Consider the following 23,393-nt stretch of genomic DNA (forward strand, 5'->3'; position numbering starts at 1 on the left):
ACTTTTTAACAGGGTTTTATGGAGGCCCTTCTTCCATGCTTGCATTAGGGATCATTGCAGGCCTCTTAGGTCAATCCTGGGGAGGCCACAAAGATTGATTTCAAGTACAAGGAGTTATGGTCAGCACAAGAGAAGATAACAACCTCTAAGAGCGGATGGTACTCTATTAGGTCTGCAAGTCTTTTCCCCAGAGTTTGAGCCTATTCACTTCATTTTTTTATTTGTTTAAAAAAATTCATTACATTAACAAGCATGCGGAACAAGACCCACTGCTAGGTCTATAGGCGCAACGGTGAAGAAGATGCATATCAAAACAGTTCACTAGCTTTGCATCCAGAATGCAGAAGCTGATTTTGTCAGCAGATGCTTAAAATTAAAGTTTTGCACAACAGGTTTTACTAACCAGGAGCGCTATCTCTTGATCAGTTGCTCAAAAACGTTTGTGTAAACATTACATCTGATGGTAGACAACAAGTTATGTTATGGGTATTTGTAGAGCACACTGCTCATCAATGAGGGTATCCAGGTGCTAAAGGGTGTGGCTTGGCAAGAGGCTAGGTGAAGAACCCAGTCTTTAATTTCTTGCAAAACTCAAGAACCAATAAGGCGGTTCGGATGTGCAGAGGTAGGTCATTCCTTGCGCTGGGAGCAAGCTCGAAGGTCCAGGTGCCAGATCTGGTACTTTGTATGCAAGGGATGTGTGAGTAGAGACCGGCTGAAAGAATATAGGTATGTGGAAATACATGCGATTGTGGAGGTAGGTTGGGCTGATGCATTAGGCTTTGTATGTGTGTGCGCGCACGTTTGTGGATGGGGAACCAGTGGAAGTCTTTGAGGTGCAGGGTGATGTGGGTGCAGGGAGTAAGTTTGAAGTAGTGTCTGGCAGATTAATTCTGTATGGTGTTGAGTCTTCTGGTCAGTTGCAGATCGATTCTTCTGTAAAGCGAATTGCCACAGGCCAGTTTGCTGGTAATGAGGGCCTGGATGACAGCGCTGCATTTGTTAATAGGAAGCCACTTGAACATTTTCTTGAGTGAGAGTTAAGAGGCAGGCTTTACGTTTACTTGGCCTGTCATAGCAACCTGGTTGTCTGTTTTTATTCAGAGGTTCTTCACCTGTGTAGTCAGAGATCAGAAAGTCGAGTCTCCGAGTGAGGGGTCTTCACCGAAGAAGACTAACTATTGGTCTGTGTTGAGCTTGAGGCAGTTGTTTTTCATCTATCCGGCGACTTCAGACATGCAGGCAGAGAAGTTGGTTTGGGTGTTAAATATTTTGTAGGAGAGAGAGTATGAGCTGGGTGTCGTTTGCATAGTGATGCTGGCAAGTGCGACCGTGTTTGAGTTTAACAGCATGGGACCGAGCCAGGATCCTTGTGGAGGTGTTTAGCAGGGGCCAAGGTAAAGAGGCAGGTTGCACAAATAGGAACGGCCTGTGAGATAAGAGCAGATTCAACAGCATTAGCCCCTGAATTCTCGTATTGTGTAGGCGCTGAATGAGGATCAAGCGGGAAACTGTATCAAAGGTGGAGGATAGGTCCAGAAGGTTGAGGGAAGGCGTGTGGTCTTCCATGATCAGTCGGATGACATCTGTGGTGCTGATGAGGTGGCTTCAGTGCTGTGATTGGGTCTGAAGCCAGATTGGGTATGGTTGAGGAGGATGTCATCATGCAGATCGGTGGCTAGATATTTATCATGATTTTCTCCTCAACTTTCACTGGAAAGGGTAGCAAGGAAACAGGCAAGTAGATGGCTAGTGCTTTAGGGTTTACGGAGGATTTGTTTAGGAGAGAGGGAGAACTGTGGCGCGTTTCCAGGCATCCGTGAAGGTGGCTGTGATAAGAGTCTTTCAGGATTCAAGAAATTATGCTGGTGGAGCTTAATTTCGGAGAGGGGAAATCTTTCACAATGGCGAAGATTTCCTTGGCTCGGCTTTTGACGTGCTTGGAGAGGGTGGACCATTTGGTGGCTCTGTTTTGTTGGTGCTATCATCTAGGAGGAGCTCTGTAGTTGTTAGTCAGCGTCTTCTGAGCTTTGTGTCCAACTGAGTTCCAGCTGCATGCAGTGGCATTTGGCGAGTTTTAGCTCTTCTGTGTACTAGTTGGCTTGGTGTCTGGCTCTAGTGGCCTGGAGTGTGTCCGGGTGTCTGCGCAGGAGAGGATTCAGACACTGAAATTTGAGATGGATCTGGGGAGAAAGTCGTTGAGGTCAGTGGAGAAGGAGCTCTAAGGTCTAGGATTCTTCAGAAACCTTTCTCCAATCCGGTTGTGAGGGTTTGGTGATAGTATTTCTGTGGTGGAGAGTGATGGTTATGTTGGAATGAAGGCGGTCACGGTCGGCCCAGGTGATGTGCTTGGGGTTGTCCATAGTGATTTTGCTGAAACTGGTGCAGATAGGGTCCAGTAGGTGTCCGTCACCATGGGTGAGGCCTTACAATAACTTGGTAAATCCAGGGTTTGTTATGACCTGGAGGAAGATGGCTGTGTCAAGGTCTATGGGATCCTCCAGTTGGTAGTTGAGGTAGACAAGGTTGGCACTCTGGGTTTAGTTGGCGGTGATGTGGAGTTTGAAGGTCAGATGTTGCTAGCCGATGTAGTGAAGTACTGGATGGGTTTCTGAAGAGGATTTTGCATCTTCTTCCGGGTCTGTTAGCCCGGTCCTGTCCAACAACCTTGTTTTAGATGGGAGATAACTGTGGCAATGCTGGGAGCCACCGTGGGAGTTGGCTAGGCTTTTGTTAAGCACAGCCGGACCGGACTGTGGTGGTGCAGCAGGTCCCAGATTTAGATTTAGCAGCAGGTCCCAGATTTTGAGGATTATTATAATGAGGGAGCGGGTGTTGAGAAGGAAAGATAGTAAGAGCAAGGAGCAGTAGGTGTTAGGTGAGTGAGAGATGTGCATTGCGTGCGGTGCATGTAGGGGACTGTAGTGAATAAGTACAAAGCAGGGGCGACCAGGCGAACTCTGCTTATTAAAAGGTGAATACGATCCTTAATGCTCCACATTTGTCACAATAATGGTTCCACACAGACCGTTAACCCATATCAGAACAGCCACAGCGGACACTATCATCCACACTGGATTTCTTATTCAAATATGAGATCTGGACCACCTACTGTAAAGTATTGTATACTGCTTTCCATAGAGAAACTCGTGTTGATGATTGAGTTTTGTTCCTAAAGTGATTAATGAGATGATTTTGCTACTTTCTTCCAGACTTAATAATCCATCGAACCTAAAGTCCTTTCCTTTGGGTGTTAATGAGTTTAACTTTAATTTATTTTCTCAAGAATCTTGGGCTCTGCTCTCCTTGTCCGGTGGACCGTTGAAGTAGCCACTGTATGGGTCTTCTTTACAGCCGCAATAATTACCAAATCTGGCGGAGGATCTGACCTGAGAAACAGGGGATCTTGTTCTGCTGATCTATATTTCTTTAAGAACCTTGCTGGATATGTTTTTATTGTTGCTGGAGTAAGGAAAACGTCCATGACTGGTTGTTAAAGACAAGGAACTTATTGCAGCAAAGGCCTCGCGGACGTCCGCTGCAGTGTCTCAAATATAACAGGTGTGAGGTGCACAGACATCTCCATGTTTAGCTGTTGTCCTCCTCTAGATAGGACATCATAGAAGGTGTGGATGTCATCAACAGGTAACACTATGGAGGGTGGACTGTCCATAAGAGTAGGAGAGTAATCCCTTTTGGAGGAGTCGGTCGAGGAAGAAGACCTGGAGGGTCTCCTAGGACCTCCCATGAGAAGCAGATCTACGTGACAGAGACTTGTCCCTCTGGCGACCCCTGGATGGTGTGGTGGGTGACTGTTCAACTGACTGCACCAGCCGAGCCAGAGGGGATCTACGCAAAGTGCTTGAATAGTCCCAAGGCTGTTGAACCTGTGCTGAAGGCTCTTTCTGCCAATGATTAACTGGGAGAAGCCACCTGGGAGAGAGATCAACAGAGGGAGATCTGTGTTCTTCCCCTCGTTGCGTAGGTGGAGCCGTGATCTGTGGGATGGATTTCTGTACCCACCATTCTGGAGACGGATAAGATGAGCTTCGACGTTGAGATCACTTGTGGGGATCCTGCAGCAGCCACAGAAGGTTCGGAGAGGTCTTTTGACATGGTCGAATGGTGTGATATTGCCGATAATTGTGAACGTCTCGACGTCTAGCAACTATGCGCCACTAAGTCCAATGAAGGAGACCTCTGCCTCAATATCGGTTGTGTGTGTTTCAATGTCAACCGATGTCCCAGATGGAGACTTGTGCTTTGACGTCGGAAGAGGAGTACCCAACGCAGTACCAAGTCTCGACGTTGTACGTGGGGCAGGTGATGAAATTCTTAGAAGTCGAACCTCTCGACGCCATCAATCTAGGCCTCGACGTTGAGCGCCGTCTCGTGGGCTGCAACAGAGGAGTCCGCCTCGATGTCGAATCTCTTAGATGTCGCAGATGATCTTGGCCTCAACGTCGAGCGTCTTGATGGCTGCAACTGAGGGATCTGCTTCCACGTCAAATCCTTTTGATGTCATTGTTGACCTAGGCCTCGACGTTTACCGCCGCCTAGTTGACTGCAACGGCGGGCTGCGCCTCGACATCGAACCCCGTACCGACGGCTAGCGGTGTCTCTTGGTTGGGCGATTCTGCACCAACACAGACACACTTCGACACTGACCGGTTGATGGTGGCAGAGGATTCGTCGCGGATGACAAACCTCAATGTTTGGAAGTCTTCAACGAAGATAGATGTTCTCTCGACGGAGAGTCCGCCGTCGATGGGATTGTCATTGAAGTTTTCTTCGCCGGTGGAGGCATTCTCAATGCAGAGCTCGACGCCGATGAACAGACCGGAATCTTGCTTCTAGAAGATGATCTGGGTCTCTTCTTCTGTCTCAATAGAGACCTGCCTCTAGAGGTAGAAGATTTACTTTTTTTCCCCAGAGAGGCCATAAAGGCGAAACCTCTCTCTGTCCTCGAGAGTCCGTCTTGATAAAGACGGACAGTATTGGCAAGTCTCAGGAACATGAGCATCCGGAAGGCGTAGAATACAGATAGTGGGAATCTGTTTTGGCCTTCTGTTTGCCACAGGAAGGGCTAGGATCAAAAAGAGAAAGCATTTCTGAGAGAGAGAAAAAAAGCCAAACTCCCGAAAAAAGGTAAAGGAATACTCCAACAGGTGTAAAATGTTGAAGTAAAATGGTATTTAGTGAAAAAGGAATATAATTTCTGACAGAAAAGTCAAAAATCTGTTAAGCTGATTAAGCAGGCTCCTAACTGAAGGAGCCGGAAAGAACAACTGACCTAACCGTCACCCCTGAGGCATGATGGGAAGCTTGGGGTCATGGCTGCCTTAAAGGCAAGGTGTTAGTTTTGCGATTCCCTACATTTGCTTTCAGTTTCTATGCTATTTAAGTTACAATGCAGGCTATGGGCTAACAAAGCCTGCCTTTTCTCTTTGCAGGACCACTTTTCTGATGTTCATTAAAGGCAGTTCAAGTGTCTTTTGGTCTCTCTGGTTTGTTTGTATCTGTGTAAAGACAAGATTTTACAGCATTGTTTAGCCTGTTGTGTCTGAAAGGCTGCATTGATTGCTTAAAAAAAAATATGTGTGCTGTCATAATTTTTGTATATTTTCTGCGGTCCCAACTATGGGCGGGAATATTGAAGTGCTTGTGACTATTCAGAAGGATCCCCTGGAAGAAAGCTTGCCTTTTTGGTAGGCATCATGAGAGTCTTGAAAAAATATTGACATGCAGAAAAAGGCCAGTCAAAAATTGACTGAGGGTAGCATGGAAAGAAAAGAACTGATGTCAGCGCACTGGTGTGATGCCTATATAGGCACTGCACATTTCATATCCAGGGAAGACAACACAGCACGGAGCAGAATGAAGCCATCTAGAGTGCAGGTGTACTGTTCATCAAAGGTTTTCCAGATCCAGTCTGACGCCTAAGTGAATATTCCAAGGTAAAGAATATGGGGCTAAATGTCTATCAGATATGAGTGTAACATTCTACAAGCCTTATCATTTATCGTAGAGTTTCATAGAGTGAATAAGCACTTGGCGAAGCAGGAGCAGGGCTGCCAAGAAAGTTAAAGCCACTTTGTTATTCCAATTCCCCGTTGCTTTCACAAAAGGAAAAATAGCTGCGACGGAAGCCACACTATTAGATCAAAGAACAGACTACTGAATTTTGCAAAATGTGTGACCATCCATAAGCTGAACATGTTCACTGAAAACTTACTTTTGTAAAAGAAAATATTACAAGTCTTATGAAATATTTTATTAAACCAGACATAATTTATGCGGCTCTTCCAAGCAGTATTTTATTCTAGAAACATGCACTTTACTGCTAACCTAGACCTGATTTAATACTAAACCGTATTTAAAATGTATTTACTCGATTGGAGTTGAATAAATAGTTCTAGTCAAGGAAACAAAAGATGAAACTGTTGACATCCATCAAACTAAATGTATAAAAACAATGCCATTACATGACCTTCAGCTTGCTCTGCTTTATTTTCCACATGGCGTTCTTCATGGGTTGTATCTAAATTATGTTACATTGTGCCAGAAGATCAGATATTTAGAAAAATGCTATATTCCCACCGTCAATAGATTAAAATGCCATGATAAAATGGAAAATTTTATAAACTAGCTTGCTTTAAGCATTTACGGAAAGGTTATATGGATGGATACTGAACTGCATATTGCCTAATCCAATTAAATTGCTCAGTCTACACTACCATAGGACAGCATCACAGTAAACCACTTTTGTCAGAAAGCAACCAAAAATACACTAGAAGACATATGTAGTACATGCACACTAGAAGACATATGTAGTACATGTTTTAGTGAATATAAAAATGGAGAATGGTTGGTCATCCAAATGATCCCACAGACTAGGGCACATTTCATGACAGTGGTTATTTAAACCTCCCTGCTGAAAGAAAAAAGTTGTGCATCCAGAGGTTCAATTACCTTGCAAATCAACATATGCAGGCGGAACTCTGAGCCTTTGATTTGATGGTTAGGATTGAATGGGCAGATCATACCAATTGATGCCATAACGCCAACCTGGAAAAATATGGAAAAGAAAATTAGCAAGAGCCATAAAACAACCTGAATAAATTACATTGAAAGACTACTACAGCTATCGCTCTTTGATTACAAGTCACCAAAATCCGCTCCAGATTTTATTATGCCATACCGCATAGAGTGGCTTTGCAGCATTGTTAGATTAGAGGTACCTTCCTACCAGGGTCTCAACTTCAAGACAACCATAATATAGCAGTCTGCTTTCTGATTCCAAGAACTGAATCACCAGTTGTGTGGTTGCATTCATATTTACACGTTTGCGTTTTTCAACTGATGGACTTCACTAATTCAGCTATGTATGGATTTGAAGTACTTGTCGATAAGTGTCTGGCAAATTAGATTACAGTGCCTTGTTAGGGTAGACAACACTCCATTACACGAAGGGAGTTTTGGATAGCTTGGAAGCAGTTGGTTTAGTTTGTTTTGATGGGGATATACTGTTATAAGAGAAACAGGGCCATAAGAGTTTAGTGAGATACAACTATATGGTGCCTCTAAATTGTGCTCCTCAAAACATGCCTAAACGTAGAGCAGAATAATTTGTATTGCCCGATGCCCAAGACTTTAGGAATACCATCAATGTCAAGTAGTTTTAACCCAGACATGTAGAAATTCTGGTTGCCCTCCTGGCTTGAATATAGCAACTAGCTCAAATAGGTCACATTACAATATGAAATCCATGGCACTGCACCTCGCCATCAATTAACAATGGTAACCATGGAGGAGCTTAGCACGCATCTAAGAAGGTCGCGTGAGCTTGGGGCTCCCGAGACCCCAGTAGCCACCCCGCTTACATCCTGTCCTTAATCCTGAATGCTGAGGAGTGATTCTTGCAGATGAAGCACTGACGATCTCAACGCTCCAAGCCGTACCCCGGAAACCGGAGTTATGGACTTTGAAAGTTTGCGGCCCGTCTCTCTTGGATGCCCGGAGCTTGGGCTGGCATAGTGCCCGTGGCGTAGTTCAACAACAACGGCCCTGTCTACCAGAAGTTGCCGGTCTGGCTCCGCAAGCTCAATAGGTTTCACTTTCGATTTTTGTGGGTGCACTCGCGTCCCAGCTGCTGTGTATGTCTGACTGCTAGACACCCCCCGTGGACATCGCTGGCCTTGGAAAATCAGCTTACTAAGAGACTGGATGTGCTCTACAACTAACGATTGCTGAGTACCACTTCCCTCGATCGGTTTAAGTGCATAGCAGTATCCCCCAAAATGGCGACCAAGCCGGAGGGGGACAAACGGCAGCAGAAGGCCACAAGAGGGGGGACGGTACGCGCAGTCGAACAACATGGATCGCTACGCCCAAACTAAAGGATCACCTAGTGGGCCAGGAAAGATGCAAGAAGGAGTAAAGGATGCCTCTGTCCTGGATGCGGAGCCTACGTTGCAAGACGTAATGGCCGCCATTGATGGGATCAACTCCTCGCTTGGACAGAAAATGGAGACCTTGGCCCATAAACTGGATACGGTGTCCATTGAAGTTAATTTGATTCGGGCTGATCTCACAAAGACAAGTGAGAAGTTGAAATCCTTGGACATTAAAACGACTAGTCTCACGGACGACGTCCCGGAGCTACAATCCGAAATACGTAATCTGAAAGCCTCCAATGACCGAGTTGTCCGTCGACTGGAGGATTTCAAGGGGAGAGCCCGGAGGAATAACGTTTGTATTGTTGGTGTTCCGGGAAATGCGGAAGGGCAGGCAGCCGATCTTTTTGTCGAGGATCTCATAACCAACCACCTTCGCCCCAAAGGTCTGAACAAGTTTTTCACCGTCGAGCGGGCCCACAGAATCCCGGGAGGGATACCGCGTATGGGCGCCCCTCCTAGGCCCCTACTCGCCAGGATATTCAATTTTATAGACAGAGACGCTATCCTTCAGGCTTCCAGATCGGGAGGCTCCTTGGCGTATGAAAACTCGTCCATCAACTTTTTTCCTGACTTTACACAATCAGTCCAGAAGCAGAGACTGAACTTCATGGGGGTGAAGAAAAGGCTTCAAGATATGGGACTTAAATACTCCATGCTGTACTCCATGCTAAACTGAGGATTGAACATGAAGATAGGACTTATTTTTTTGATGGGCCGGGGATGGCGGCAGACTGGTTAGACACTCTGAAAGCCCGGCAGGAACCCAATAAACAGAGTGGCGGAGAAGATGGCAGTGCGCAGGAACAAGAATGAGAAGGGTGGCTCTGGGACCCGGGGACACTGGGGGAAAGGTTTCCTTCGTCAGTATTGTTTTGATTCACACCTAGCATTATATATTAGGGGGATGAACGGGCTATCGGTAGGCCTCTTTCCTCCTCTGACTTTTCTTTTTGTAGTTTAGTCTAGATGTGGGGGCGACAGGCACACTGCGAGTTGGGGTGGCTGGAAAGTCGTAAGAAGGGGTGCAGGGCCGGGGGTATTGTAACGGGTTGTTTGGGGGAGGTGGGGGGGGGACTGTTTTTTGATGTTATGTTTGAGTTCACAAGGCATTGTATTTCAAGCTTATTCCTGTACGGTGCTGTACTCGGAGGAGGGTTGGATCTCCTTTCTGTTCCATGATGGGGGATAAGGGGTTGAGGGTCTTGAGTTGGAATGTCAATGGGTTGGGGGATAAGATCAAGCGCAGTGTGGTCATACAATTCCTTAAGAGACACTCCCCAGATGTGGTTCTCCTGCAAGAGACTCACTTGGTTGGAAATGTGTGTAAGGCAATGAATAGGAAGGGATATCGACTTGTTGCGCATGCGGGTTTTACTTCCGGGTCCAGGGGTGTTGGCATCCTCCTTAGGGGTTCTCTCCCGTTTGTTGTTGATTCAGTCGTTGCGAATGACACGGGACGATATTCTGCGGTTTCGGGACGTTGGGAGGGGCGTACCCTCTCTTTGGTCTTGGTTTATGTCCCCCCGGGTCTGCAGAATACAACCTTTCTTGAGTTGGGTAAAGTTGTACTGGACCTTCCTAGTGGATTGTTGATTTTGGGGGGAGACTTCAATGCGGTAGTCTCTGGCACCCTGGATAGATCTCCGGCACGGGACTTGAGGGGAGCCCAGAGATGGCTCCCGGACTTCGTGGAGGCACTAGGTTTGGTGGATAGTTGGAGACTATTCCATCCTACTCCGCGGCAATACACTTTTCATTCTGGCGCCCATGGGAGTCTTTCCCGAATTGACTATGGTCTGGTGCCTGCGGCCCAGGCCTCATCTTTTGTTGAACTACGGCAATTAGCCAGAGGCATTTCTGATCTTTCTCCTCTTTGGCTCAGTTTCGATTTCGCTACTGGCGCCAATGGTAGAGTGGCCCCCATTAATTCCTGGTATCTGCGCGATCCCAAAATCCGGACAGACTTGATAAAAGCGTTTGAGAATTATTTTCAGGATAATGTGGGATCGGTTTCGTCGTCGATTTCTCTGTGGGAGGCTTTTAAAACTGTACTCAGGGGCCAGGCTTTATCCCTGATTGCTGGTGTTAAAAGGCAAAAGGAGGAGGCTGGAGTGAGACTCGAGTCTGAAATTGCTACTATAGAACTAGAACTGGAGCAGGAGGTGACCCGCGCCAGATTGCATGTTTTACAACTTAAGCAGCTCGAGTATAGGACGTTGGTCACTGACAGCGCAAAGGCTCTTGGTCGTGAGCAGCAGGGGCGTATGTATGATCTAGGTGATAAAGCCGGTAAGTTGATTGCCTGGCTGGACAAGAAAGAGAGCAGATCGGGTCGTCCCAGAGGTTGGAACTGCGGATGGGACTTGTGTGACCGACCCGCAGGAGATAGTGGACCGTTTCGCTGAATATTTCCGCACTATTTATACGTCCGTGTCGGATAGGCCGGAGGACGATTCGTGTTTGCTATTGAGGAACATTAAGCTCCCGTGTCTGTCGGTGGAGGATCGTGACCTTCTGGATGGTAACATTACCGCCGATGAGGTAGCTTTGGCAGTGCGCTCCTTGAATAATGGAAAAGCGACGGGTCCCAATGGACTCCCCATCGAACTATATAAGCTTTGTCCAGATAGAATCGCCCCCTGAGAGATATGTTTTTGGAGTCCCGAGAGTGTGGTGTTCTCCCCCGAGATCAGAGACTGGCATCGATTGTGGTGATCCATAAGGAGGGGAAACCCAGAACTAGCTGCGCCTCGTACAGGCCGATCTCATTGTTGAATGCAGACCCTAAGATATTCGCTAAGATACTGTCCAATAGATTGGTAACAGTTGTCTGTGATCTCGTTCATCCCGATCAATCGGGCTTTATTCCCCATCGAAATACGGCTTTGAATTTGAGGCGATTGCATGGGGCTCTGGTGAGGGCTCATACCTTGCAGGAGCCAGCTATTGTGGCGTCGCTTGATGCGACGATGGCGTTTGATACGTTGGAGTGGCCGTATTTATGGGCCGTATTGGCTAAGTTCGGTTTTGGTCCGGAATTCATTGCCTGGGTGCGTTTATTATACACTGAGCCACTCGCGCAGGTAGTTAATGGTCGTGTCTCGGCGCCATTTTGTCTTGCGCGGGGCACTAGGCAGGGATGCCCACTCTCCCCACTTCTGTTTTCGTTGGCCCTCGAGCCGTTGGCGGCTTGGCTCCGCTGGGAGCCCTCGATCAGGGGTATTCGTTGGTCTCCACAGTTTGAGGATCGGATCACTTTATACGCTGACGATATCTTGCTTTATCTTACTTCTCCGAGGAAGTCTCTAATTGTCCTCTGTGATGTGTTGGCTTCGTATGGTAGAAATTCTGGACTGGTTATCATTTGGACTAAATCATATTTGTATGTTTGCATGGAGACCCCCTCCCCCCATTTTGCCTCGCAACTGTCCCATTCAAATTGTAAGAGAAGGTATTAAATATACTGGTGTTTATATTTCTATGGATCCTAAGATCCGGTATGAGCGAAACCTTCTTCCTCCATTGGCTCAGCTGAAAAGTGACGTGGTTGGGTGGCAGAGGCTTCCACTTTCCATGTTAGGACGAGCGGCTCTTTTTAAAATGATGTCCCTGACGCGTTTCCTTTATGCCCTCCAAAACACCTTAGATATAGTACCTGCTGGCTATTTTCGCGAAGTGGAGAGTTTGCAGCGTAAACTACTCTGGGACGGTAGACCACGTATTGCGTTGGCCAAACTAACGCTTCCGTGGTATGATGGAGGGATTGCCCTTCCCGACATTAAGAGATATTATTGGGCGTCGCAGCTAGGGGCTATAAATCATGGTACGTATGGATCTGTGATAAATCCTGGCTGTGCCATGGATAGGTGGATGCTTCCGGGTGGCCACTTTAGCAGAGCACTATACACTTAATCAGCCGGAAAAACCCTGGCGGGGCCAACTAGGGTGGCGGTGCGTATATGGCATGATGTTACTAATTCGCTTGGTTAGAAAGACCGCTTGACTCTGGCCACCCCACTCTTTGGTTCGGACAGATTTGGCAAGTTATGGAATACGAAGGGTTTTGATAAATGGGAACTGATTGGAATAACTACTGTAGGTGATCTCTGGGTGAAGGGAAAGATTAAATCATTTGCTGACCTCCAAAAGGAATATGAGCTGGGTGCTATGGACTATTTTCGTTATGCGCAGGTCAGACATGCACTGCAATCGGTCTTCCCTGAAGGGGAAACGATACCGGAGGCATCCCCCCTAGAGAACCGTATACTCGATGGACATATGCCCGATAGAACTATTTCCCTCATATATAAAAAACTGATTAACCACAGAGTGGATCTTTTGGTAGATCTGAGGGAGAGGTGGACCCGAGATGGACTTGAAATTGATGATGAGGACTGGCAATCGGCAATCTCCTCTCCGAAGGAGGTCGCGATTCCAGCACGATTGAGACTTGTCCAGCTTAAGATACTCCATAGAGTCTATGTCAAGGGTCCTTGTTTGATTAAAATGGGTCTGTCGGAGGAGGGTTTGTGTAAGCGGGGATGCGGCCAATTGGCGACGTCCCTTCATATCATCTGGGAATGTACACTTATGGCGAATTATTGGGGTTCTGTCTACAAGGTTATGCATGAAGTTACTGGAGTGGCTGTCCTCCCCGAGGCTAGAAGATGCTTGCTAAATATCTGGGAGCCCATGGATCTCAATACTGCACAGACCCAATGGGTCACGTTGGGAACCATGATCGCTAAACGAAATGTAGCGCAATTGTGGGGTTCTGATAGGCCGCCAACGATAGAGGGGTGGACAGACAGTATGGATTGGTGCATGTTCCGTGAAAAAACTGTTTACCTGGCAAGGGATCGTCCTCGGTAGTGGAATGATGTTTGGGGGACCTGGAATGAATAAAGAGGGAAATTTTTTGTACCACCTGCAACGGTTGTCTTGGATGTTCCAACTTCTCCATAACCTGCTTGACTAAGTGTTTCTGATAAGAATGTATTGTTTCCCTCCTTCCCTCCCCACACCCCCCCACCCCCCGGACCAAACCTTTTTGTATTGAATGATGACATTGATTGACCCCCTGTTGTACTATGCACCAATGTATTTATTGATGCCTTGTTTTAATGAAAAGAAATATTAAAAAAACAATGGTAACCATGATAAGAACATTCAGAGCTGTGGATACCAGATACTTCAAGACAATCAATGAAATGGGAAAAAATGATGATAAATGTAGGGAAGTTTGTCTTTGGGAACTTTTTTCTCAGGTTCTGCAGCCGAAGGTCTGAGCATACTAATAGGCTAAGACAGGTTAATGGGATGTTTAGCTGTATATGGTCTTGGAGACAGAAAGTGGGAGTTGCACTATACATACACCAAGATATGAATGCACCTCAGCCAAGTAACAGAGGACAAGCAGGGGGCAGCCCATAGGTCACGTTTGTTAACCCTTGGTTGTGGAGGCACGCAAGAGTGTCAATCTTTATTTGACAAACCATGCCCCTTTTATTTTCTATTCACTTCATGGTCAGGCGAAATGGGGCAGAGGGGAGGCTGCTTTTATGTGCCTGAGTTGTTTAACCTGGGCCATGTGCGTTGTCAAGTCAAGCTAAAGGTACACTGAAAGTGCAATTTAGTTCTTTCACTCACAGTTGGGAGACTATGTTCAGAGCAACCACTGTTTTCTCCACATGTAGCCCTCTGTCGCCTCATCCATATATTCTCTCACTTTGCATTTCCTTCCTTTGAATTTGGGACCAATCAGATACGACTCTTGTCCTCAGGCTACAAGAAGATATGCACTTTGCATTTCAAGCCCCTTGTAGTCGACATTCTCGACAATGACGCAGGACTCCGTCTGCACAGCTTTTTCTGAACCACTGCTGCGCGAGGCATCCTAGATGTGGGATCTTGCAAAGCTCAGGAAACCAAGATTTAAGGTACTTTGTTATGTGGGACTAACTTGTTCCCTGTATCCCTCTCACACGCCATTGTGGTCGGCCTTTACTTGTGACTTTGGTTATCTAGTCGTGCCGGATAGAGACACAGTTAGTGCCTAAAAGCCCTAAGCACTATTTTGACTGAAGTATTTAAAATCGCTTCTCTCTGGGTCTACAGATTGGATTTTTGTTTTTTTAATCTCAAAACATGTATTGCATTATAGTCTGGGTTTCTAAGTTGCTGTGGAATTTTTCTTGTGTTGGGTTTTCACTTTATCGCTGTTTGAAGTGCTGCGTAAATAATGTTCACATTGCCTACAGGTTAAGTCTGGCTGCTTTGTGCCAAGCTACTAGAGGGTTAAGCACAGGTTAATTTTAGGTTTGCTTGCATTTCACCCTGAAAGATTGTGGTTGCTGCTGGAGTACGGTTTCCCCTCCATCAACCAGTAACCCCATGTCCTAGATATCTGGACACTACTCTCCAGCTACCAGGGTCCCTGAGGAACAAGATCCGTGCACCCAGTTACATATTGTCTTGGTCTAGCATCTGCATAGCGCATTCGAGACAGAACACTACACCTGCCACTAGCCCTCTGAAGTGATCTATGCATGCCTGATATATCTTTTGAGCAGGGAAGCAGAGATTTAAATGTAGAAGCATCCTATATAGATCTGGAGCAATATATGAAATGTCTTAACCTGGAATATTAAATGTCCACTGTCTGCTTCTCTTGATTTATTAAATGAGGATCAAGGGTTCAAACACCTGCACAAGCAACCTTTGCCAAGCTTTGCATACAATGAGCACCGTCACTTTTACTTGCACTTCGCTTTCCAAATACTTCATGACAATTAATCAAATTTACCTGGATTTATATGGAGATTACTACCCCTGGTGAGGGATTGAAGCTATTTAGGACAAGTTGCACACTTCTCCAGAACCCAAATTTAGTGGTTAATATAATGGTTATTGTGATCAGTTATGTGCTTCCATGAAAAAAATTGTATGCATTTACTCAAGTTACTTTGTGATATTTTGGTAGATGTGATCATTAGTAGGGGAAATGTGGTTTCAGGTGAATGGTTAGTGAAAGATACTCTGGTGGGGATTAGGCAGTCAGTGTTAGACCACAGGGATAGGGTTTTAAAGTGGAGAGGTTATGAATGAAATCAGCCAATTGCAGAATTACAAATGGAAGGATTGAAGCAGGCGGGCATGAGACGGAGAAGAGGTTTTACTCAGAAATAGAAGGTACGCAGAGGATGAAATGTAAGAGGATCACTCTGCAGAAGAAGTACGTCAGTGCAATTTCCCATTTATGGTTTTAGGAGTATAGTGGAAGAAGGCTTTCTGAGATAGCAAGCAACTTGAGAATGTAAGCTGTAGAAAGAAACATTATACATAGTGCTTTATACACCAGGCAGACAGCTTAAACAAGTGTTTTAGAGTGTACACATTATTTATATATTAAGAGTTCTAGGCTGTTGTGTGCCAATATTGGGACACCTCTTTTAAACAATCTGGAGTATCAGAACCGTGGTGCAGCGTGTGTACGCTGTGCAAGGGGAGTTGGTGCGGATTGAGAATTTACATTTGTAAATCTTTATAATAAAAGTTGATATTACCCAATTAGGATGTAATGTGATGTGGGAGTAAATCTTCACCCCTGGGTGTGGACGGAGCATTCCAGGCAAACAATGCCCTGCAAAGTTTGTGCACATTTTAAAAGGTTATAGACATATCGACAATGGGCAGGATTAAGTGCATTTCTTGAGAGGGGAGATTAAGGAACACTCCCAAAACTGGTCAGGCTTTATACGGTAAATTCACTTATGGCAAGTACTGTGACATGGGCAATTGTACATGTCCAGTTACCCATTTGCAACTGTTTATAATTAGAACCTCATGGCTGCTGGCGACGGCCAACGGCCGTCGTGTACTACCTTTGGCCCCGCCCGCGCAATAGAACGTTCCGCACTAGCGCGGAACGTTTGGCGCAGTTTAGGTGTTAAGTAAAATTGTGTTTGTATACAATTGTGAATACTCTCAAAAAACGTCAACAGTTGAACCTTTCCAGGAGTATTAATGGAATAGATTTTTGAATGTATATGTGAGGCAAGCCAGTTGTGTGCATTTTTTTTATAACTCTAATATTGCCTATGTGGCAATCTAGATTCGGCAAGCGCTAACAAAGCATTACGATCAGGTTAGATTCGCCAGATAAAGTAAATGTATTGGGTAGGTGTGGGGGAGATGTTTCGGCCAAGCAGGAATGGCAGCATTGGTGCTTTTTGCAGCCCCTGTTACAGATGCAGTTTTGAGCGAGGAACTGCCATGATCACACAGTCACTTAAACAGATCAGCTCATTTATTGCAGAAACAAGAGAACACCTCTGCTCACAGGTAATGCTCAGGGCATGATGGTAGCTGTGGTCCTAGGAAAGGTGAGTATCTGAATCACCTTCAGTAGGTTCAATGTTTGAATGTCCGATTTGCACAATTATTTCCTTAAGTAGGATGGGGTTTCTGAAAGCAGTCAGAGTTAAATTGCAGAGCAGCATTCTTTTCAGAAGGAAACCGTTTCTTTCCGAAGCCTTCCCATTGTCAGCTCTCACAGCCTTCAGGAAGTGGTGCCCCTCTGCCACGACCAGGACTGCCGTGTGTAAATGTAAATGTTTCCTAGGACCACAGCTACCATCATGCCCTGAGCATTACCTGTGAGCCACGCCCATTGAGGGCGTTTTTTCAATAAATGAAAGTATTGGAAATGAAAAGGTGAGCCCTCTTTGTTTGTATGCAACAGCCCATGATTAAGAGGCGTAGATGGCCTCGAAACGCGTCGGGCAAGGGATCAATGAAGGGAGACCTGACAAGCAAGCAGCTGCGAGGCTAATAAACCGGATGGTGAGAGCAGCGTTGTGTGCCCTCTGTAAGTTCAAGGGCATTTGATTTTGATATTGAGAGATATATATATATATAGAGAGAGATATATATATATATAGATATAGATATATATATATATATATATAGATATATATATAGATATATAGAGCTATATAGAGATATATATATATATATATATAGAGAGATTGTCCGTAACAGGGGTCAGAGGCCAAATGCCCAACAATCTACCATCTGTGTTGATGAAAATGTCGAGTCAGAGGTTGTGGTTATGCAATTATGAGGCGGATAAGTAGCAGCATGGTTCTTTTAGTATACGCAATATATTTTACTTTATTTTACACACAGGCAATGCGCAATGAGAGCTTGGCGGCACTATGCAATTATTTGTTCCCAACCCAAGCAGATGGCATATACATTTTAAATCCGTATGTACATTCAGTGATGTCATTTGAGATGTCATCAGTGATGTCATCAGTGATGTCACTGACCATGTCATGAATGATGTAATATGTGACATGATCAGCAGTGGATTGCGGGTGCGCGATATATAGTTAGTGCAACTAACTATATATGCGAATTTCAATGGTTTTGTGTGAGTAAAATAAGGTTTTGTAAATGCTAATTCCTAACTATATATGGTCTATAACCTATGGTTTTTTCAGTGAATTTTCAAGGTTTTGTAAATGCTAATTCCTAACTATATATGGTCTATAACCTATGGTTTTTTCAGTGAATTTCAATGGTTTTTTAATAGCAAATATCAAAAGCTGTAAAATGTATTCTTCTTTTAAAGGAAAAATATATTTTATATCTATTTAATATAATTTTTTTATGTATATAAATTTTTTGAGGGAACAAATTTATCAACTATCATGCTGAAGAAGAGTGTGGGGAAAAAAAACAAAGAGGAGGACTAAGAGGAAAGAACAATCAGTTCAAAAATACAATTGCTTTAAAGCATGAAGTGCTTTTCCACACATTTACATTTAAATAACCCATATTAGAACATACAAAATATCTACAGAGGAGACGGTGTACATTGAATTTTAGACTCTTCATTGGTACCTACATGTTAGTACTTACATCACCCACACAACACAACAGCTCTATTCAGAGCTACCCTACCTCAAAGCACTCTAAAATATTATTTTACTATTTCCCTTGGTTTTCCCCTTGTTACGCTTTCCGGAACCCTACCCGGTGCGCGGTCCGGGCGCTAACCGTGCGAAAATTTGGAAAAAAAAGTGGGTTTTTTTTTACATATATGGGCCTCCTCAGCCACCCTCAGAAAACCTAGGGGGTCAGGATATGTCTCCCGTGCCCCCTTATACCCATTCCCAACATTGTTTATCCTCCATCTTGTGACTAAATTCGTCCGAAACACAAGATGGCGGACTCCCGTTACGCTACCGGTGAGCTACCCGGTTCGCGTACCGGGTAGCGCTTCCACCGCGAAAAAAATCGAAAAAAAATGTATTTTATTGTTTTGCCCCGCGGGGCCCTTTAATAGCCCCCACATCAATCCTAGGGGGTCAGGAGGGGTCTACCTTGCCCCTTTCATTCATTTCCCCCTTCGTTTATTTCCACCTATTGTCTCTCGATCCTACCGAGAGACAAGATGGTGGCCGCTCCGGACTGTTTAGAATGTTGAGTCACCGGAGAGCCAATCCGCTTCTCCTCGCGAAGTTCCGTTACGCGTCTGGTACGCGAACCGGGGCGCTAACCGGGACGCTGTCACAGATATATATATTTTTTTGAACGTTAATTTCTCAAAATCCACTGGAGCACATATCTTGAGACCTAGCAAAGGCACATCGGGCAAACAGTCTCTACAATTTTGCCAAGTTTCATAGAAATCCATTCAGCCGTTCGAGCTAAAAGTGAGTCCAACCGCCCTATGGAAAACTCAATGTTAAAAACACGTTTTGGGACCCCCCTTTTTTCTCGGCCCCCGCTTGACGAAACCCCCCCAAACTTTCAGGGGACGCTCAGAAACAAAATGTGCCATTTTCCTGAAAATTTCAGCCAATTCCGTCCATCAACGCCAAAGTTATCCAACATAGAATTTTCAGAAATCCCTATTCAAAAAAATCCTAACTATATATACCTACTGGCGACCGCCAGTAGGTAATATATATATATATATATATATATATATATATATATATATATATATATATATATATATAACATTTCTATGGCAAAATGAACCCCCTCATTTTGTTCCTTTGCAAATTAAATGTTTTAAGTGTTAACACTTTATTCCAATCAAGATGACTTCAGGTGTGCCATACTTTTGTCATAAGTAAGACTGTTAGCGCTCTAGTTGTTCTTTAGAACACTCTGGGACATTCTGTCACTGGGCTATAGTTGGGCTACATCTGGCTGATATTTGGGCTACATTTGGGCTCTTTTGTCTCTGGTGGCCATCTTTGGGCTACATTTGGGCTCCAACATATATATAGCCCAATGTAGCCCAATATATATTTTTCAAAGTTAATTTTCGTAAAAACCACTGGAGCATATATCTTGAGACATAGCAAAGGCACATCGGGCTACCAGTCCCTACAATTTTGCCAAGTTTTGTGGAAATCCATTCAGCCGTTCGAGCTAAAAGTGAGGCCAAACGCCCTATGGAAAACTCAATGTTAAAAACACGTTTTGGGACCCCCCTTTTTTCTCGGCCCCCCCTTAACGAAACCCCCCCCTAATTTTCAGGGGCTGCTCAGAAACGAAATGTACCATTTTCCTGAAAATTTCAGCCAATTCCGTCCACAAACGCCAAAGTTATTAGACATAGAATTTTCAGAAATCCCATAGAGAAAAAATCCTAACTATATATATATATATATATATATATATATATATATATATATATATATATATATATATATATATATATATATATAGAGAGAGAGAGAGAGAGAGAGAGAGAGAGAGAGAGATATGGTCAAAGATCACCCTATCACACCTGTCCTGTACTTTCTCCCGAAAGTACATAAGCAGGTGACTCCTACCCCGGGTGGTCCCATTATAGCTGCAATTGGTAGCATGAATGAGAACCTCTCCAAATATGTGGACTTCTTCTTGCAACCCCATATGCATAACCTCCCATCCTTTTTGAAGGACACCACTGACTTTTTAAACAAAATCATGGAAGTTGAATGGAGTGACAATTTTCTATTCTTGGTCATGGACATAGAGTCACTGTACACGTCTATTCATCATCAGCACGGCATGCAGGCATGCAAATACTATTTGGACAAAAGAGACATTCGTTTCCGGGACCACAATGCCATGTTAATGGAAATGATTAATATCTGCCTTAACACCAATTTTTTCAGATTTCAGGGCCAGATGTACCAACAGTTGCGTGGAGTGGCGATGGGCTCGTGTTTTTCCCCCAGTTATTCATGTTTACATGTTGGCTGGTGGGAGGAACACGAGCTCAGGACCACACACCGACGCTGGCTATCCAACATTGTGCACTATTGGCGCTTTATAGATGTCTGTATAATCTGGAAAGGGTCATCAGATGAAGCTAATGCATTTGTCACTGAGCTGAATGATAATGTTTTCAATCTTAAATTTACTTCCACTGTCACCACTGATGCAGCTGAATTTTTGGATGTTAGGTTTCAATTCTATTGTCCTTAATGAAAATCTTGTCTGCACAGAAAGGCCACTGCGGGGAATGCAATTTTGCATGCCCGTAGTTCCCATCCCGCTCACACAATCCGCAGCATCCCCTATGGGGAGTTCATACGTATTTGCAGGATCTGCAGTGAAGTGAGTCTAAACAGCGTTTCATGAATAGGGGCTATTCTGAATCTATTTTGGAGAAAGCCCTTCAGAAAGCTAGCACATTTGAGCGCAAAACACTACTAGCACCTAAGGTTCCTAACATTTCTACCACAGAATGTAATATACGCCTTATAACCAACTACAGCATTCAGGAGCGTAAAATTAGGCGTATTATCTCTTCTGAATGGCCTATCATTCTAACTGATGTAATCCTTGGGCCATTGCTTCCTAGCGTGCCCAACATCACATTCAGAAGGGCACCTACCATGCGCAATGCTCTTGACAGACCTATGCCAGAGGGACCGCTCAAAAAAAGTCTTACAACTAAAACTGGCTTTTTCAGATGTGCATCTTGTCGAGCATGTACCTTTGCTAAGAATAGCACACACTATGTCACTGCGTTCAATTCCACACCTATTCCTATTCGTGAACATCTCACGTGTAGATCTGATTATGTTGTATACAAATTAAAGTGTACCTGCAATCTCGAGTACATCGGGAGTACTAAACTTCCGGTGCACCAACGGATTTTGCAGCACATTCGTGCTATTGTGAATAGCGATAATAGTTATCCTGTCGCTAGACACTTCCGTGCAGTACACAACAAAAAACTCAAGGATCTTGAATATACAGTTCTATGCTCGGTACCCCAACCCGGCCGGGGGGGTGATCGAATGAAGCTTCTTCGGCAGAGAGAATCACATTTGATTCTCGCCTTAGATACTAAGGCCCCTAATGGGCTGAATCTTACTGAGGATCTTAGTAACTTTCTATGGACTTTTGATGTATCTCTATGATTCTGTTGTCTATGGATTCTCTTGATGAGATTTAGGTTTTCACTTCTCAGTTGGCCGCTTGGTTGTCTCCAGTTTGTATATATATTCTTTGCTGGTTTATACCCTACTTCATTATAATCATATGTTTGGTTAGGTAATTGTGGTACACCAGATCTCAGGTTTATATGAATTGTATATATACTTTCCTGTCATCTCTATTTTGCTTAGCAGCTGTGGCTCTCTTATCTTTTCTCTTATTCTAATTCCCCTTTTCATTTTTTTCATTATTTGCTTTTTCTCACTATTTGAATTTTACGTTCAATCTACTTTTACTTTTTCTTCTCGATTACCATTGATTGTGTATATATATTGTAAATAGCAATGTTCATGGCCATTATGGCAATTGATTTCATCATATCGTTCATCACATTACCATCCTTTTCATCACATGGCAGTTGTTGCAACGTTGTATATAGTCATGCTTTCTGTGTTTTTTATGGCACTGTGTCATTATTTGTCTGAGTGAATTGCAGAACTTCCACGCATATTTTGTTAGTGGTTTTACATGCTTTACTTACACTGCACAATTTCCATGTGTTGATTTCTCACTGTTTTCATTCAGAAATTATTTGTCAGTTTCATTGAGCACAATACTGTTTGATGAACGAATTTGAATTTATGAATTGCTGCACATGTTTCTTTGGTTTATACGGTATTATTTTTCACATTACGGTTAGTTATGTAGTATTTTCACTATTTTTACTATAGTGAGTAGGCGTTCACTATTGGTCACTTTTGATTGTCCTTTGTTGATTGTTACTATTCAGGGCTCGAAAATTCCACTCGACCGCTCACATAGTCGAGCTAAATTTAACAAGGTCGAGCTGTTTTTAGGTCTTTCTCGCCCTTTCTGGCGAGTCGGAAAACAAACCAACTTTTGTCCTCTGTCTATGAAAACGGAGCAAATGTGTCAAGATAACAAGATTTAAAGGCATTTTTATTGCTCACAAAGTTAATGGGCAATAAAGATGCCTTTAAATCTTGTTATCTTGTCACATTTGCTCCGCTTTCAGAGACGGAGGTCAAGTAGGTTGCAATCAGGTCGAGGATATTTTTTAAGGTACTAGTCCTGCAGGACTAGTACCATTTATTGGATTTTTCGAGCCCTGCTATTTATTTGCTTTGTTTGTTCCTGACGCGCTGTGTGAACAAGCTCTCCTGTAGAGCGAAACGCGTCATCTTTATGTAATTAAACGTCTTCCCTGCTATCCATTTTCGGATTCCTGTTCATTTTGAGGCTATTTTCTTATGCTGGGCGTGAGGCTGTTGAGGTCTTGACCTTTTGGTTCCGTCATCACCGGACGTGACTAGGACTGTTTTTCTATATATATATATATATATATATATGCCACGAAACCTCCTTTTCAGGAACCAGAAGCCACAACGGGGAATTTAGGAAGCAGCTTTTATTCTCCATTAGGGCGGATGCATTTCGGCTATAGGTGAGCCT

The 23,393-nt window shown here is 44.2% G+C and overlaps 1 protein-coding gene across 1 annotated transcript in view; it reads right to left on the bottom strand.

Moving 5' to 3' along the window:
* The window catches only part of LOC144829382 (gametocyte-specific factor 1-like), a 513,976-nt gene that overhangs the window by 449,603 nt on the left and 40,980 nt on the right, over positions 1-23,393 (bottom strand). The window contains exon 2 of the mRNA XM_078688479.1: positions 6,973-7,068. Coding sequence (XP_078544605.1) covers positions 6,973-7,059 — 87 coding nt within the window. The 5' untranslated portion in view covers positions 7,060-7,068. The remainder of the gene's footprint in view (positions 1-6,972; positions 7,069-23,393) is intronic.

This window comes from Lissotriton helveticus, chromosome 1_1 (genome assembly GCF_964261635.1).
Source record: "Lissotriton helveticus chromosome 1_1, aLisHel1.1, whole genome shotgun sequence".
In the NCBI taxonomy this organism is placed as follows: domain Eukaryota; kingdom Metazoa; phylum Chordata; class Amphibia; order Caudata; family Salamandridae; genus Lissotriton; species Lissotriton helveticus.